Here is a 19661-nt window from a genome sequence, read left to right on the forward strand (position 1 = left end):
CTGCAGTGGTGCCAGAGATTTGATGTTTTATCGGATTCCTGATATTCACTGTACACTCGTGAAATCGTAGTATGGGAAAATCCCCACTTCATCGCTACCTCAGAGTACTGTGTCCCATCGCTCTTGCACCAACTATAAGCCCGCGTCCTACGTAAATGACAGAAGCGACCGACAGTGCGCAACACCTTCAGACGACAAAATGCTACCACACGTATAGCTATGAAAGTGTCCTGCATGAGCAACATCCACGGTGCTGTCTGTCCTCTGCTACAACTAGCGACGTTTGAATTCAACCATGTTTGAATCATGTCACTGCAGCACGCACAACAGTGAGGGCAACAGCAACGAGACTTCTCGGCAAAGCAGTGGAGCAGATGTACCAACAGCTGCAAAATACTTATCATCCAATTTTAAGAAATTTATTTGATGAAAAAATTTATTTCTTCCTTATCTTGCAGCTTGATATCTTTGCTCAATAAAGGTCTGAATTTATTTCGATTATTCATCATAATTACTGAGCTGCACAAAACTGAGTATATGGCTGCACAAAATTTTTAAGAGTTTGCAGAGGTAAAATCACATTGCGTAAACTGTATAGTTCACTTTAGGCCATACATTCTTGCATATGAAATGTAACCAATATATCTAAACTGTATTTAAAGTTGGGAGCAGAATGATATATCTTTTAATTCTTGAGATATTGGTTGTTATATCCGTGGATGGGTCGCTCGCGGCGCTTCTGAATCCTTTCCTGTGCATCAGGAATCAAGTGACCATAAAAATCATTGTATCTCATTTCCAAAAAATGTTGTTTTGATATCTTGAACTGTTTATGACAGCATGTAGAAAGGACTATTTTAACATACACTCCTGGAAATTGAAATAAGAACACCGTGAATTCATTGTCCCAGGAAGGGGAAACTTTATTGACACATTCCTGGGGTCAGATACATCACATGATCACACTGACAGAACCACAGGCACATAGACACAAGCAACAGAGCATGCACAATGTCGGCACTAGTACAGTGTATATCCACCTTTCACAGCAATGCAGGCTGCTATTCTCCAATGGAGACGATCGTAGAGATGCTGGATGTAGTCCTGTGGAACGGCTTGCCATGCCATTTCCACCTGGCGCCTCAGTTGGACCAGCGTTCGTGCTGGACGTGCAGACCGTGTGAGACGACGCTTCATCCAGTCCCAAACATGCTCAATGGGGGACAGATCCGGAGATCTTGCTGGCCAGGGTAGTTGACTTACACCTTCTAGAGTACGTTGGGTGGCACGGGATACATGCGGACGTGCATTGTCCTGTTGGAACAGCAAGTTCCCTTGCCGGTCTAGGAATGGTAGAACGATGGGTTCGATGACGGTTTGGATGTACCGTGCACTATTCAGTGTCCCCTCGACGATCACCAGTGGTGTACGGCCAGTGTAGGAGATCGCTCCCCACACCATGTGTGCCACGGCCGTATGCAGTCCTGATTGTGGCGCTCACCTGCACGGCGCCAAACACGCATACGACCATCATTGGCACCAAGGCAGAAGCGACTCTCATCGCTGAAGACGACACGTCTCCATTCGTCCCTCCATTCACGCCTGTCGTGACACCGCTGGAGGCGGGCTGCACGATGTTGGGGCGTGAGCGGAAGACGGCCTAACGGTGTGCGGGACCGTAGCCCAGCTTCATGGAGACGGTTGCGAATGGTCCTCGCCGATACCCCAGGAGCAACAGTGTCCCTAATTTGCTGGGAAGTGGCGGTGCGGTCCCCTACGGCACTGCGTAGGATCCTACGGTCTTGGCGTGCATCCGTGCGTCGCTGCGGTCCGGTCCCAGGTCGACGGGCACGTGCACCTTCCGCCGACCACTGGCGACAACATCGATGTACTGTGGAGACCTCACGCCCCACGTGTTGAGCAATTCGGCGGTACGTCCACCCGGCCTCCCGCATGCCCACTATATGCCCTCGCTCAAAGTCCGTCAACTGCACATACGGTTCACGTCCACGCTGTTGCGGCATGCTACCAGTGTTAAAGACTGCGATGGAGCTCCGTATGCCACGGCAAACTGGCTGACACTGACGGCGGCGGTGCACAAATGCTGCGCAGCTAGCGCCACTCGACGGCCAACACCGCGGTTCCTGGTGTGTCCGCTGTGCCGTGCGTGTGATCATTGCTTGTACAGCCCTCTCGCAGTGTCCGGAGCAAGTATGGTGGGTCTGACACACCGGTGTCAATGTGTTCTTTTTTCCATTTCCAGGAGTGTATGATTAACATTTGATATGTTTCTGTCAAATGTGTGAGCAGAGTGAAAACAAGACTCCCTATAAATTACACAATAAGATTTTGTCTGAATTTTCACAGCCAAAGAGAGAGAAACAGGCAAACAGGGTATCAAAGTGACCAGTGTGAGGTCTAGTTTTGAATGAAATTATTTAATTGCTTGAAAGTAATCAGGGTAATTAAGGAAAACTTAATCAGTGAGTTGAGGAAAAATTGAAATATTTCACGAAAAGCTGCTGCAAGCTATGTGAATGAAGTGTCAAAAAGTTCATCTACTCAAGGCTTAGCTATTTTATACATAAAAATACACATTGGGGTGATATTTAAAAGTCAAAAAGGCATCTTCTGAAACAAGTACCAAAGTTAGGATTTTTTGAGAACAGAAGATGTTAGGAAGACAAAGGTGTCAATAAGATCTTGCTTTCTGAATAAAACGTGAAAATAAAAAATGAAATAAATCAGTCAAATATTTTGTGTAAAAGAATTAAATAGATCAGAGAAACATTCGACATGTCTCTGAATGATGCTCATTATCGTAAACAGGAAATGAGGTGCATCAAATGTTTCTCTAATATTTTTTTATTTCAGACTTTGAGACAAATCTTTTCACAAAATGTTTGACTTTTCTTTTCAAAAATTTTGTATGCTTTACTTACACAGACTATTCAGATTAACTCAAATATCAGTAAAATTACATGATTGCTCATTGTATTTTATTAGGAATTAAATGTTGTGATATTCTGGGATAAGTGTGTATACACTTACAGATCAAATACTTTGGCAAGACCTAAATGATACACTTAGTGATGCAGTGTAAACAGTATACATAAAACTTAGTATACACAATTGCAGCTGAGTCAGTTAAAATATGAGAAACAGCCAGGACTGAACACAGGTCTTTATTTCAATCACAATTTCAAACAGTGTACGCTACCACTACACCACAGATAGCTCTAGCATCCACGAGGCATTCTTTAGTATTTACTGGAGTCAGTCATTCTTTCACACTTATTGGCTGTTAAAAGTTCTTGATCATGCAAAGAACACTTGTTTTTCATTTATTGATGAGATAGTCGAATGCTGCTCTGCTCATTCACGTGTGTTCGAAGAATTTATCTGGTGATCTCCATGGTTGATGATAAAAATTATGAAATTCTCTGTGAAGATTCCTCCTTTTGCAAAATTCATGCACAGCATTCCTTTTCACTTTATTTTCCTAAGTAAAGCTAATTTTGTAGCCTTACTCTCAACTCGAGCTACAGTAGTCTACAGTTTAGGGGCACCATTTTATAGAAATGGCTGGTCAGCTCTAAGTAGCCATCTTGTAGCGGGAGATGGTCGCTTGCGTGTAGGAAACCAAACCTTCTCCCACGATGCAGCTGTTTGTTGTAGTGTTGCATATCCAGATGTCGCTTGCTGTCGGACACTTCTGACGCGCACATATGCCATGGCCTAACACCACGTTCAAACTCACTTAAATCTTGATAAACTGCCATTGTAGCTGCAGTCACCAATCTAACAATTGCACCAAACACTTGTTGTCATATACAGGTGTTTCCAACCTCAGTCTGTATTCTGCCTGTTAAGTAGCTCTGTATTTGAATACACATGCCTATACCTATTTCCTTGGCGCTTCAGTGTAAATCAGCTTCTTCAGGGCAGGGAATAAGCACTAAACGTCTTCAACAGAAGACGATGTGGAATTCACTCCCAGTTTTCTTACACAGCAAACTACCTGCCACTGTATCTCTAAGAAGGTGAAATAGCTCTGTTTGGCGGGGGGTTGTGTGATGATGCATGCAAATGTTACAACTAAATATAATGGAGTTATTCCAGCAATAGAAAAGATCAACAGAATTTCACTGTAAATTATTAACTTTTTTTCAGCAACTACCAATTTCATAAAGTTCGACCCCCAGGCTTCAAGTTCCTTGAGATTACACTGCAGAAGCACAACACTGTGTTGCATACCTTTTTCTGAATCGTGGAAGTATAATGTCTCATTTTAGAGGTAAATATTCTAGTCTGGTTGGAAAGGGAGTAACATATATGGAAATATCTACATAAAAGCATGCCTTGTGCACTGTCAATTTAGCAGGGTCACAGATTCCACAGCATATTTTCAAGAACAACTTCCTTTTCGAAGTTTCAAGATATAAAGGTCTCTGTTTACTGGCTGATTTTTTTCCTTTCCAGTTTGTTGTTTTGTTGCAATAATGGTCTAGGAAGAATGTTGCAGACTGCCTCATGGTGAAGTGTATGAACAATGCAAAAAGTGGAACAGAATCTCAGCTGTTGTGATTCACAGCTGTTTTGTTTTTATACATACAATGCTACATAAAATGGCAATACCACTTTTAATTTATTTAGCATCTCCATCCTTGTGCAACGTGTACTACTCGCAGATGCTACGTTTTCAGATCTCTGAAGTATATTTCATCTGTAACTGTTGACACACTGATGTCAGGGTTTCTTGTCAGGTAAGTAAAATCATGTTGCCATTTTTATGGTTTTGTTCTCAAATGAGATAGATGATGTGATATACTTTTCTGCTTTGGCCTTGTATGAGAACATGCATCACTTACAGAGCTGAGAGAGGTCCATGGCTATGATCATCCAAGTATTATCGAAAGTACGATAACCAAATTTCAAGAAGGGGGGCAGGGGGCGGAGGTGGGTGGGTGGTTGTGAACAAACCCTACTTTAAAGAAAGGAAGAATAGTCCAGTTATATGACAGAATTTCATATGGGACAAGCTTTCACAGGCTTCGAATGATGGAAAATACAAGTTTCTTTGTGGAAAAATGATTTTCAAAAGTATTGGGCATCCTGGAAAAGTTGAGGAATGAAGTGGAAGATTTGACTGACTTCGGTAACCCTTTGGCATAGTGTTTGGAAATTGATCTTCAACTGCAAAATGTTCAACAAGAAGCTTACGCTGATGGAAAATAATTCAATAACAGTGATAAGATATTGGTTATTGTGGGAATTTAAAACACAAGTGATATACTGGATGGACTATTTGATGAAATTTGGTGTGGTCCAAATCTTTGCAGAAAGTTTTTATAACAGATACAAAAAATGTCTTATGTATAAAAAAATTGATATGATTACCTCAGAGGACATGTTCAAGAGTGGAATGGCTGGAAAAACTATTTAAACTTTATACAGTTCTGGAAAGAAAATTGTAATATGCCACACTGGTAACAAAGATGGATTAATGCAAAATGCTGGCTTATGTATTGATGGGAAAAAATGTGGTGCATATTACCATTCTGACATTGTGAAAAGTGGTTAAGGAGCATTATGAAGGAATGTTCCTTGAAAAGTTACCCACTGGATCTCTGATTGTTATACATCATGATCAAATCACAAATAGTAAATACACAATCATAAAATACATCTGTGAAATGGAAGATGGACTGAATTACTGGAAAACAACAATGTAGAGCTTAAAGGATGGCACTTTCCATTTATGGTTATAGAAGCTTTTATTCTCCTATAGCAATTTTTGGCATTATGTCATCATCAAACAGTTATTATGTATTATGTCTAACACAATACATCAGCTAAATATAACCATAAAACAACAGTGTGAACAACAAGCTAGGGAGTTTGCTACAATGCATGTAATTACAAATAATCAATGCCATGAAACTTCCTGGTTCATTAAAACTGTGTGCCGGACCAAGATTCCTAACCCTTTCATGGGTAAAGTGCTCTACCAACTGACCTATCCAAGTACGGCTCTGAACCCATCCTCACAACTTTACTTCCACCAGTATCCCATCTCCTACCTTCCACACTCCACAGAAGTTCTCCTGCACATCTTGTGGGACTAGCACTCCTGGAAGAAAGGACACCATGGGGACATGACTTAGACATGGCCTAAGGGGCTGTTTCCATGATGAATTTTTCCTCTGGAAGGTCCCAGCTCTGAGTCCAATTGTAGCACACAATTTTAATCAGCCAGGATGTTTCAAATCCAAGCAAACTCTGCTGCAGAATAAAAGTTTATTCTGGAAATTTGATGCCATGTCACGATGCAGATGCAAGTTACAACTAGTGGTATCCTTGTAGGGCCGAGACTCATTTTGGAACCTGTTAAAAGACCACTGTAAGTACATTACACAAAATGCCATGGATTCCAACTGCATGTGAGCACTAAGGGTATCATGGTAGAAAGAATACAACAGCCGTGATTCTTACCATAAGTAATGTAATGCCTAATCTTGAGCTATTCACAGCAGGTGTAAATACAGCTGAGGCAGTATGAAGCAAGTCAATGTGTGGGCGACAATAATGATGAGGGACATATGCATCTCACTCACAGACTAACTGTGTACAGCACCACTGTGAGTAAATAATAATGGTACACAAGGAAAGTAAATACTTAATGAAATACTTATCTCTAACACATAATCTAAGGTTAAATGCAATACATTTATCATTTATAACTATGCAGCCTTGTAGAGTATATACACAATGTTTTCACTGTGATACTGAGTAATGAAACAATCATAATATGCCAAAATAGTGGGACCATCAACAGGAGTAAAACTGTATTGGTCGAAGAATAAACAGTTATATTTGGGGATTGGGCAGGCAGATTTTGCACAGAACAAAGGTGACTGATACTTAAGTGCTAAAAAGGGCGTATTACAACACAATGCATAAGTGCTACTTTTGCCACAAGTGTACATACCACATCGCTATCTACCTATACAACAGAATATGTGCTTAAAACAATACAGAAATCTCTGGTTTTTGCAGTTTGTTTGTTCATTGAGGATATAAATGTTCATCGTGTCTTCAAAGACCAACCAAATCACAATCTATGTTCTCTCTGCCACAATACCTACAACAGTTAATTTATCCCAGAATCTTGAATTGGACATTATTGTGATGAAACAAGTAGTCAGTAAACAATGAAAAGTCTCCTGTAAATACAGAATTATTGTATCTTTATCTGTGTGAAGAAAATTAACATAACCTGTGTGCTTTCATGGGTCCTTAAAAGCTGACATGCCTCAAAATATCACTACGTACGTCACTGCCCATTCAACCAAAATATAATATACACATCTGAAATAAAAGTAAACATTTCCATGATTCCAGTGAGGTTCAACACATTGGTGTTCATCATGTGATGTAGACAGAACAGGAGTTCGAAGCTCGTTGTCAATCATTATGAAATGGATAATAGGTGTTATACAATGGACTGGCAAATTCCATAAAATAATAAAGGAGGGGAACCAATAACTCAGTAAATTTTTTTTAAAACATTGATTGGGACCTGAAATGAAAGTTGTATGTTGTAGTTCTTCCAGCAAACAGCCCATCAACTTTAGTATAACTATAATAAATGGCTTTGATGATTTAAATAAAAGAAAGTGGACTGATTTATCTAATTTTTACTCTAATGAGGTAATTCTTCATTAAAAATAAAGTTTTCATTGCGCTGAAGCATGTTATAAGGATAATAACTGGTGTTCAGGTTACAACTTCCTGTGGGAAACAAACATAAGTGGACAAGTGATACAAATGCCAAAAATGAAATGAAACATCCTCTGAGTACTGCAAAAGAAAATGAGTTTTTAATAATAGGTGACTCCATGTTAAAAAACATTGTAGTTCCAAACTCAAAAATAGTCGTTCACCCTGGAATTAGGACCAAGCAATTACAAAAACATTTCAGCAATATCCTAAAATCAGCAGCAAGCGCTACTAAGATATGTGACAGAAATCTCAAAGGTCTATTTATTCATGATGGAATAAACTGTCTACGAAGCAGCAGTGAAGAAGAAATCATCAACAACATGAGAAACCTAATAAGAACTGCCAGAAACGTCTACAACACCATGAGAATTATAATCAGTGGCATTGTGTACAGAGGGTCGGTAAGTGACAGATACGTACACAGAATAAACGACAATATTAAAGAGGAATGTAATAAACTGGGTGTAATATTCATTGACCCAAACAAATTTCTTAACGACAAGTGTCTTGGTAAAGTTGGATTGCATCTTAACAGACTAGGTTCTAGAATATTTAGTAAGATGTTCATAGATGTTTGTCAGATTATAATGAACAAGGGAAACTTATAAGCAGTAATAGGGGTGAAAATACATGCATGCAAATATATTCCAGAGAAATGTTCAATTCCCACTGTAAAACATCTCCCCGGAAAGAAAATTTAAAAAATACCAGAAATGATGTATCAGATGAAATCCAGACGTCCGCCTCACAGCCACAATTTTCTGTGGGGACACAAAATAAAAACTCACAGGTAAAACACAAAAATAGGAACTTGGTTCTTTTTCACCAAAATGTGCAATCACTAACTAGTAAAACAAGTGAAATCCAAATCCTATTACAAAACGATTTAAGAAGTACCTCATTATTGTGTCTCACAGAACATTGGCTTGATGAGGACAAGTTACATACTGTGTTCCTACCTTTGTGCTAGGTGGTTATTTCTGTAGAAAATTTCTTAAACATGGTGGCAGTTGTATATTCATACGACATAGTATAAAATTTCCTGTTGAAATGGTGAAGGAATAAGATGTAGAGCTATCAGGAGTTGAGATAGTAGACATTAAACTAGCGTTATTTGTTTATACAGAGCTCCAACTGGTGACATAAATACTCTCCTAAAAAGTTTGGAATATTCACTTAACAGAATAACACAAAGAAACAGAAGAGTTATTCTATGTGGTGATTTTAATATTGACTGTGCAAAGGACACCAAAGAAAAGAATGAATTACTGAATCTCTTGCAAACTTTTAACATGAAATCCACCATAGAAACAGCAACTCATATCACAAAGACTTCACGTACCACGATTGATCAGATTTTTGTAAATGTAGAAATGAACTGTACAATAGAAACACTAAACACAGGCTTTGGGGATCACACAGCTCAAAAACTCTGAGTATGGAAACCGAGCTACAGCTTAAACACTGCCTAACAATCACCAGTAGAAACTACAGTTATGAAAATATAAATCATTTTCTCCATTACTTGGGCAAAGAAAGCTGGAAAGAGATTTATAACTGTGAACACACAGATGGAAAATATAATAACTTTATCAACAATTTTAACTACTATTTTGAACTGTGCTTCCCTCCAACCCAGAGGAAAACATACACAAGGAAAACAAAAAATAAATGGATTAATCCAGGTATTCTAGTATCTTCAAACAAAAAAGATTACTGCACAGATTGTCCAAACAATTCACATCATCAGAATTTGACTTACTACAAAACTTATAAAAAGATATTCAAAAATGTTGCCAAACAAGCAAAAATAATGGCGAATGACACACACATAAAAAATTCCATCAATAAGACAAAAGCCATATGGAATATTGTCAGGAAAGAAACTGCAACACAACAGACAGACTTCCATAACATTAACTGCCTAATGGAGAACTCAACGGTGATAACTGAACCTACAAAAATTGTAAATACATTTAATTCCTACTTTACAAAGATAGCTGAACATCTTATAAATCAAAATTTACAGTGTACTGCTATAAATCAATCCAGATGTACTATAATTAACATATCTATTTTTCTATACCCCACCAATGAAAAGGAAATACTTAATATAATCAAAGAACTGAAGTAATCAAAGAACTGAAGCCCAAATGCTCTGTTGGTACTGACAATATCTCTGACTATATCTTGAGGAAATGTGCTCCCCTCATAGCCAGGCCACTTGTCAACATCTGGTCTCTATCACAAGGGGTGTTCTCAGAAAAATTGAAGGTAGTGAAAGTAAAACCCCTGTTCAAGAAAGGGATAAAAACAGAAGTATCAAACTACAGGACTTTCTCACTATTATCTGGTTTTTCCAAAATAATTGAAAAATCTATTACAAAAGACTAATCAGTTTCATAGAAAAAAATAATTATTTTCTCAAACACTCAACATGGATTCCGAAAATCTAAATCTACTGAGACAGCTATCTTTGCATTCCTAAATGAAGCCTTAAATGCAATAGACAATAAAGAACATATCTCAGCCATATTTCCCACCTCTCTAAAGCATTCGATGTCATCAATCACATCTTGCTTCAGAAACTTGAATCTGTAGGTATGAGGGGCCCGGCCTATGAATGGATAAAATCATATCTCCAATATAGAGAGCAGTTAGTTGAGCTTACTATACAAGAAGGGAACAAGATAAAGTCCTACTGCTCAGAAAAGCAGAGCATCAAGTATGATGTACCACAAGGCTCCATTCTGGGACCAGTTCTGTTTCTACTCTTTGTAAATGATTTGGAACCGTCTAGCCCATGCCATAATTACATAAAATTTGTGGATGACACAAATGTGATAATGAAAGGAAGGACTAAAGAAAAATTACTACGTGAGATTAAAAATTATACCACACACATTACAGAGTGGTTTTCTGGAAACAACTTAGTAATAAACACAGTAAAAACAGTTACAATGCATACACACACAGTGCAAAATAAATGTCCACCACACCAGACATAGAGTTGTTTACTAGAACCCTCAAAAATTTAAGCTCTACAAAATTTCTTGGGATATGGATCCAAGAAGATGTAAGATGGGTCCAACATACAAAATACATTACAAATAAATTAAATACCACTTGCGATACTATCAAAATTCACATCGAAAGAGACGCTAAAAGATGTATACTTCGCCCAGGCAGAATCCTTACTGCAATACAGCATAATCTTTTGGGGAAACACATCTGTTAGCAAAAGTTGTTTTATATGCCAAAAGAGAATTGTAAGAACCATAGAAAATGCTGCATCAAGAAGCTCATGCAAGCCCTTATTCAAGAAACTACATATCCTTCCACAACCATGTCTGTACATTTTACAAGTAATCATATTTGTAAGGAAAATCTTAGAAAATAGCAACAATCTTGTGTCAACTAACCAGAGTATCCATCTGTATAACACAAGGAGAAAGCAGGACACACATGTTCAAGATGCACACACAACACTAAAACAGAATGGACCACTGCAAACAGGAAACAGACTATACGATAAGCTACATACAAACATTAAAACAATATAAGACACTTCAAAATTTAAAACCGCTGTCCATAAATATTTATTACAAAAATGTTATTATAGTATAGATGAATATCTTGAAACATAAAAATTTATTGCCAAATACTAAAAAAATTAAAAACATGTATTGTAAATCACAATGACTTGTCCAATATCATATTGTATACCTTGTAAAACAAATGATCAAATGGACCAATAAAAAGTATTGTAATGTAATGCAATGTCTTTAAATAGCTGTTCATGCTACCACATCTCTCCAGGTGACACCACATTGTAAAAGCACTGTCCATGTGGGTGGAAAGGCTTGTGTGTTCACAAGATGCTAAGTGCTGTGCAGATAGTAGCACAGCTGCTGGCAGGAGGTCTCCCAGGCCAAACAGGCCTCAGTGGATGAAATTGATGATGAGTGCTCCACTATACCCCATATCTCTCTGGTTGACTCCCTACATGCCCAACCCATGATGTGGTGCACCCCCATGCCAACGGGTGTGTGGGACACAGGAGATGTGTCAATGGGTCCTCAGGGGTACCGGGCAACCTCCCCGAATAATTAGCCTTGCACCACATGGGGTTCTGTGATGTCGACGAAATAGATCCCCAATTCCTGTGGGATCAAAAACCGAGGGACTTGATGAGACCTCAAACACCCAAGGATTGGGGTTGGAACTACTGGAAACTGATTCTGCAATTAGACTGGAGACAGACCAGTCCAAAAAGAGGAAACAGTTACTGAGAAGTTGGACCAGGTCAAGATAAAATCCAAATCTCAGACTCAGAGGAGGAAACTCCTCAAAGAACAAAAAGAAAAGGAAGGTAAAAAATGACTTTCCAAAAGTAAATGGAGGGAACTAAAAGCTCTTGAATCTGAGAGCTCCATAAAATGACTGTCTCAGAGTGTAAAGACCCCTTCTACATCTAAGACAGGCAACAAGAGAAAAAGGAACGAGTCTCATATTCCCACTTCTCAGAACAAATGGATCCAGGAAAAGCTGGGACAGGAAATAATGAAACAGACCTTTAGTACTGCAGTCACAGTTTTCAGGACGGCAATTATAAAACAGGGAGATCTACCGGTCAACATCATTTTGCAGCAGATGGAGGTTGTTCAGTTGGCTCTCTTGAGAAGACTGGAGATGCCAAGTCCAGGACTCAAATTCCAGAGGGGGGATATCTCGACAAAAGTGCTCTTATCTTTGTGAGGGGATGGGAACAGTGGAGTGGCTTACGGTGATGATCTCTTTGAAAGGAGGCAAAGCTGTTGATCAAAAAAGAGGGTGAGCTCTTCAAGACTGCAAAGGTGTCAGTTTGGGTATTAAAATGCCTTAAGGTTATTCCTCTAGAGACTCTGCTCAAGAAAATAAGGGCATAGAACCAGCAGGTGTCATCAACAGCAGAATGGAAGCTAATCAACGGGGAATATGTACCTGATGGCCAAATCGTTGTGGTGAAAGTTGGCAAAAAATCCCTGGTGGCAATGTGAAAACAGGACCCGAAAGTGTGCTTGGGTTCTCACAGTTTGCCATCAGGATAATCAAAGACATGAGAAGTGAACATAGCAGAAAGTTGGAGGTTGCAAATGTTGCAGATAAATCTCCAACACAGTAAAGTAGCAATTGCTGCCCTGGGTCATCTTGGGCAAGACAGGAGGTGGACATGGCCATGATCCAGTAACCCTGTCTATATAAAGAGGCTGGAGATAAGTTGATTTATGCTAGAAATCTAAAGATCTTCAGAACATGCATTTATATTTAGAAAAAAATTTCATTCTCGCCAATGGCAGACTTCTGTTCCAAGAACATAGTGACCCTCAGGATGAAAAATGTGAGGAAGGAAGCATGAGGGAAATTGTATTGACCTCAACTTACTTTCCTTACAAAGACAGTACTCCTCTCCAAGAAGTGAGGAAACTGGCAGATAGCTGCTCACAGCAGAATGAGCAACAGCTGGTTTGTTGTGATGCCAATGCTCACAATCTAGTGAGTGGAAGCAATGACACCAAACAGCAGAGTTGAGCACCAACTAGAATTTCTACTACAAAATAAAGTGGAAATCTTGAACGGGTGTAGGAAGCCTACCTTCATGAATAGAACAAGGGAAGAAGTAACTGGCATAACTTTTGGGTCCACTGTAATGGGCAGTTATGTCAACCAATCATGTAGTGATGGAGCCATCCTTATCTGACCATATGTGCATTAAGTTTGAGATTGAAATGGGAGTAAAACAGACCATGGCCTGTAGGAATCCTAGGAAAGCGAGCTGAGACTCATATGGGAAAGACGTAAACTCATGCTTATCTGAAGTCAGAACTTCAATAAGGGAACTTGTAGACTTTGAGGTAATGGCAGATGTAGTGACCACTGCCATTAAAATCTCATCACCAGGAAGTGCATTCATAGTGGAAGGTACAGCTACTTGTGCTAGACGTCCTAAAATCTCCACTAGAATACCAAATAATCCAGGAGGAACTTTTAAGGGAGGTGGATGATGGGTATACAAGGACAGCGAGTGAGGTGCTGGATATGGTACTTGAGACTCACTTCTCTCACTGCACTCTGGCAGATAACACAGACCAGGAATCAATCCCTAAGAGACACTGGTTTACAGGTAATCAAAAGGAAAACTGTGAATCTGCCAAAGAATGTGTTGACTTAAAAACAAAATCCAGTGGTCAGTGTGAACACTCACCTGTTTACGTCTCCAGACCCACATGGTCTTCTTCAAGCCCTACCATAACAAGCAAGGGTCAGCCTAGCAGCAGGGATCATTCCTACTGCTTGGAGGACAGTGAGGGTTGTTTTCATTCTGAAGCTGCAGAGAACTGGTCATACCAAGGCCATTGATATGAGACTGAGCCTCCTGTCTTTTATAGATATCAGACACACTGATTAATGTGCATACTAAGGAGAAAATGTTAACTGATGTTCCTCTACATGTAAACCAACACACACCTCAACACTACAGCACGTCACCAAGTTTTCCTGGACATCAAGAGAGCTTTTAGCAATATGGCTTTCAAATAAGTGGTTAGAGTTTGAGAATGGCATGGCACTGAGACCATCATATGCAGGTCAATTAAGACTATGCTAAGTAGAAGAAAGGTCAAAGCCACCATGATGAATGAAAACATGATGATCAACACCACCTGGGAGTGTCTAAAGGAGGGGTCTCATACTCACTACAGTAGAACCTAGTAGAGAATGAACTCATTGAAGAGTTAAATACTAGTGGCTACTTTTGCCAAAGATACACAGATGATTTAGTCACAGTAATGCTTGGCGAATTTGCTAGTACTGTTAGAAAACTGGCACATTTTACACTAGTCATTGTGGAAAACTGGTGAAGAAAACAGGATTTAAGGGTCAGTCCAAAGGAAACTGTTGTAGTACCATTTACGAGGAAGCAAATACAACACACATACTATAATCTCTAGCTCCTTGATGAAACTCTACCGGTAGAGGAAATAATGAAGTATCTAGCAGTAATCCTGGATGTGAAACTATCAGGGGCACCTCATATACAAATATGTGTTCCAAGGCAAAAAGTGCTCTTATGAGAACTAGGTGGTAAAAACTAGGGTCTAAACTCCAGGAGTATGTATTGGACATATGCCTTATAATATAATAATTTATGAGGCTAGAGAATGGTAGAATAAAGTGGAACAGAAAGTGGCTGCTAAGAAGTTTGGCAAAGTTCAGAGACTGGCTATAACAGGCAGAATTAGCAGCATACCAATACAGTGTGGTAAATATAGGAACGGTGGAGAAATGTCAGCTGATCATACAATAACTTCTGTCTGCTTCAATAAATCTTTCAGTGCAGTGGACGAATGAAGCGTGACACTGTTCAGGAGAGAGTCTGATGTACTGACAGGTTGAAAACACATGAAGGTGTTGGGGCCAGAGTATATGGGGTATAGCCTACACTAGAGACAGCAGTCTCTTAAGTGAAGCTGGTCACAGAATGCCAGGTGGAAACAAACACAATCAGGGTGTGTGAAGAGGAGAATTTGTGTGGGTGCTACAAGGATCATAGCATTTACATTTACTCAGGCAGCCAAGCAGCTCTTAAATCTCTATCAGCTCGTGCTACAAGATCAAAGATTGTTGCACAATGCCATGAAGCCCTTGTGAGGCTAGGGGAAAGCAGCACGGTAAACCTGTTGTGGGTCTCTGGTCAGGACTACAGAAAGTAGTGACAGTGAACTAGTTGCCATGCTAGCCAGGGCAAGTGCAGTGATTCCATTATTGGATCCGAACCCGTCCTGACCATCATTCAGGAAATGGCAAAATAAAAACTAAATCAGTGGATCACGAGGCAGCACACAGAATATGATCCAAAAACAAAAACATCAAAAGCTAACAATTATGAAACCATGTTCAACGAGAAATTCTATAATCCTGGACTTGCACAGGAGACAGATGAAATTTTTGGTAGGACTTATGACTGGCCATGGGAACTCACATAAACACCTACACATGGTGGTTATAGATGAGGAAGCCCCTAAGTGTAGACTAAGTGGCGAGAAGGTTAAGCACACCACATCTAATCTTCCAATGTGAAGTTCTGGAGAGCAAAAGACAAAGAATAATCGGGTCAGTAGAACCTGAATAAATTGTGTCTGCCAAGGAACAAGTAAAGGTCTCCTACTACTTCTTAAGGGTACTACTTGGCCTTACTAGAATCACAGAGCAAAACCGCACAATAAACTATTTCAGTGTGGCCTGCAGTGGGCTAAGAGCACTGTTGTTTTTGTCTCCCTGCATTAATCAAACAAAATCAATACTGACCACATCCACACTGCACACTTTCTTCCATTGTAAATTTGCTATCAACATTCTCTCACAGCTCAAAAACAACAGTAATATATGTAAAGACAATACTAGAGGCATAATGACTTACACTATAACAGTCAGTCTAAGTATGGTATACAAACAGGAAAAGGATTCTACATCTACATGATTACTCGGCAATTCACAATTAATTGCCTGGTTCACCAAAGCACCTTCAAGCTATTTCTCTACCGTTCCACTTGCGAACAGCAAGCGGGAAAAACAAACACTTAAAGCTTTTGGTGCAAGCTCTGATTTCTCTTATTTTATTATGATCATTTCTCCCTATGCAGGTAGGTGCCAACAACATATTTTCGCACTCTGAGGAGAAAGCTGTTGATTGAAATTTCATGAGACGATCTTGCCACAATGAAAAACATCTTTGTTTTAAAGACTGCCACACCAACTTGTGTATCATATCTGTGGCACTCTCTCCCCTATTTCGTAATAATACGAAATGAGCTGATCTTCTTTGGACTTTATTGATGTCCTCTGTCAATCCCCAACTTATGCGAATCCCACACTGCACAGCAATAGTCCAGAATAGTCAGACAAGTGTAGTGTAAACATTCTGTTTAGCAGACATTAAGCCATAAAGATCTTTGATTATTTACCCAGCGACATGAAAAGTCTGACAAATAATAAAAATAAGATTCAACACAAATTACAATCACAACTGCTTATCAACCCCCTCTACAAAAGTCAAATACCACTGCAAAAAGACCCAATTATGTGTGATTTAGCTACACCACTATACTAGAAGGAAAAAGAATTTTTTTCTTGCAGTGTGACCAAAATTGGAAAAGTGTTTATTGCATCTATTTGGAGCCTAAACAACAATCCATGCAATGTCTGCATTGTAATTCACCAAAACGGAAAAAGTTTAAACAAGCACATTCTGTACGGATCATAAGCTGTGCAAGATTTCATTGAGTAAGTCTTTGACAGGCAATGATGTATTTAATCAAGGTTCAGAGATTATTTTCCCAGTGTTACATACTTCAATTCATGTCTCATGAATGTTTAAAGCAGGATATTGCTTCTATCTGTAAGTACCTTTTCAGATCTTACAGAAAGGTAAATACGACACAATGTGAGAACATATGACAAAATGCGATAACGTATTTGTCAAAAATAAGTAAACAGTAAATTGTGTGTAAGCAAAATAACTGTCTATATTTCCTTACCTGCGAATCAAATCCAAGAATTTCATGTGATATAGATGATGTCCTTCCTGACTGTACTTCGTGGAGATGACGGAACATGTTGAGCCGAGCACAACCTCTGCCATTGTCCAACTGTCCTTGGGTGAGTACTCCAAGCAACGTTGACTTTCCAGCATCTGCACTTCCCATTACAGCTACACGTACCTCAATGTTGTGTTGGTCATCAGGTACCTCAAGTAAAATACAACTGTTTGTCAATCATACAATGCGATACAAGATTGACAATCCTGCTGCACAATGTTTAGTCAAAACTAACACAATCAACATGAAAAGATGGAACTACAACAGGCCGGTGATTAAAAATAATGATCTAATTTTAACAATTTATACTGAGAGCCATACACTACAGAACAGGGACTAAATGCAAAATACTTACAAAAATCATGCTTTTCTTATATTTTGCAATGTTATTATTATTGCCCTATGATCTATTTATATAATATTCTAAATTACAACACAGTACATATTCCAGGAAAGAAAATAGTACCAATGACCTCAGCAGTTTGGTCTCATAAGACCTTACCACAAAAGAAATTTGTGTTGACAGAATGGGTATGGCACAGAGTCTTAGAGAAACCCAACTCGATGTTGATCCATCAGTAATTGTGTTTTAACCTCAGTCTGAAACATGATGAGAACTACTCAACTGAAGGCTTTTCATATACAAGTGCCTTGTGTTAATGATAAAAGCAAACATGCTGGTGCCACCAAAACACTCTTAGAGTATAGATTCTGTGGTTAATTTTCAGTGATGTGGGGTTTAAGGGCGCTCAACTACTGAGGTCATTAGTGCCCAGTCACAATTGTTAGAGCACATAGAATCTAGTAAAACTCAAGGGGGGGGGGGGGGGGGGGGACCCCAGAAAGTTCTTACAAAGATGCAGATAAAATAACTGAAGGAGTTAGATGTCTTTGGACAAGCCAGTCAAAGTAATGAAACAAAGAACACGAGCAGCTGCTCGAGCGTCATCAGCTAAAATATCCTGTAAAGTAGATGGCAGAGACAGGACAACACGATATTGACTAAAACGGGGACACGACAATAAAACATGGCGCACTGTTAATGCATGACCACAAGGGCACTGCGGGGCTGGGTCACCGGAGAGCAGGTAGCGGTGGCTCAACCGGCAATGCCCAATCCGCAACCTGATCAGAAGGACCTCTTCTCGCCGAGATGGTCGGGAGGAGGTTGTCCAAGCAGTTGGGAACGGTTTTACTGCCCGGAGCTTGTTTCCTTGAATTGATGACCAAGTATCCCACCACAAAGACACAAGCCTCTTACAAACGACCCCACTAATGTCAGATGACGGGACACAATGGGAGGCTGGCCGAGGCAGGAGGAATGCAGCCTTGGCTGCAGCATCAGCAGCCTCATTCCCAGGCACTCCTACATGGCCGGGAACCCACAGAAAGCTGACAGGAGAGCCATCAGCAGCAGAAGAATGGAGGGACTGCTGGATCTGTTGCACCAAGGGATGGACCGGATATGGAGCTCCAAGGCTCTGAAGAGCACTGAGTGAATCAGAGCAAAGTACATATGATGAATGGCGGTGGCGGCGGGCATACTGAACGGCCTGATGGAGAGCAAAAAGCTCGGCCGTAAAGCTGGAACACTGGTCGAGGAGCCGGTATTTAAAGGTGCCGGTCCCGACGACAAAGGCACAGCCGACACCATCGTCAGTTTTGGAGCCATCAGTGTAAATAAAGGTGTGACCGGCAAGTCGCGCGCGAAGTTCGACAAACCGTGAGCAATAAACTGCAGCCGGAGTACCCTCCTTCGGGAGCGAGCTGAGGTTGAGATAAATATGAACCGGAGCCTGGAGCCACGGTGGTGTCGAGCTCTCACCCTCTCTGAAGGTGGTAGGGAGGGCAAAATCCAATTGTCGAAGCAGGCGACGGAAGCGGACTCCAGGGGGCAGCAGGGCAGACACATACAACCCATACTGACGGTCGAGAGAATCAGCGAAGAAGGACTGATAAGAGGGGTGGTCGGGCATTGACAACAGCCGGCAGGCATACCGACAAAGCAGTACGTCGCGCCGGTAGGTCAATGGTAATTCGGCAGCTTCAGCATAAAGACTCTCGACGGGACTAGTATAGAATGCTCCGGTCGCACGACGTAACCTCCAATGGTGGATGGAGTTGAGACGGCGTAAGAAGGATGGCCGAGCAGACGAGGCTCCCATAATCCAGCTTTGATCGGACGATGGTCCGATACAGGCGAAGCAGGACAGTGCGATCCGCTCCCCAAGATGAACCACT

The 19661-nt window shown here is 40.3% G+C and overlaps 1 protein-coding gene across 1 annotated transcript in view; it reads right to left on the reverse strand.

The window, feature by feature from the left end:
- The window catches only part of LOC124612784 (GTP-binding protein 2), a 54465-nt gene that overhangs the window by 21546 nt on the left and 13258 nt on the right, over positions 1-19661 (reverse strand). The window contains exon 4 of the mRNA XM_047141181.1: positions 17361-17570. Within this exon, the coding sequence (XP_046997137.1) occupies positions 17361-17570 (210 nt within the window). The remainder of the gene's footprint in view (positions 1-17360; positions 17571-19661) is intronic.

The sequence above is a fragment of the Schistocerca americana genome, chromosome 4, assembly GCF_021461395.2.
Source record: "Schistocerca americana isolate TAMUIC-IGC-003095 chromosome 4, iqSchAmer2.1, whole genome shotgun sequence".
In the NCBI taxonomy this organism is placed as follows: domain Eukaryota; kingdom Metazoa; phylum Arthropoda; class Insecta; order Orthoptera; family Acrididae; genus Schistocerca; species Schistocerca americana.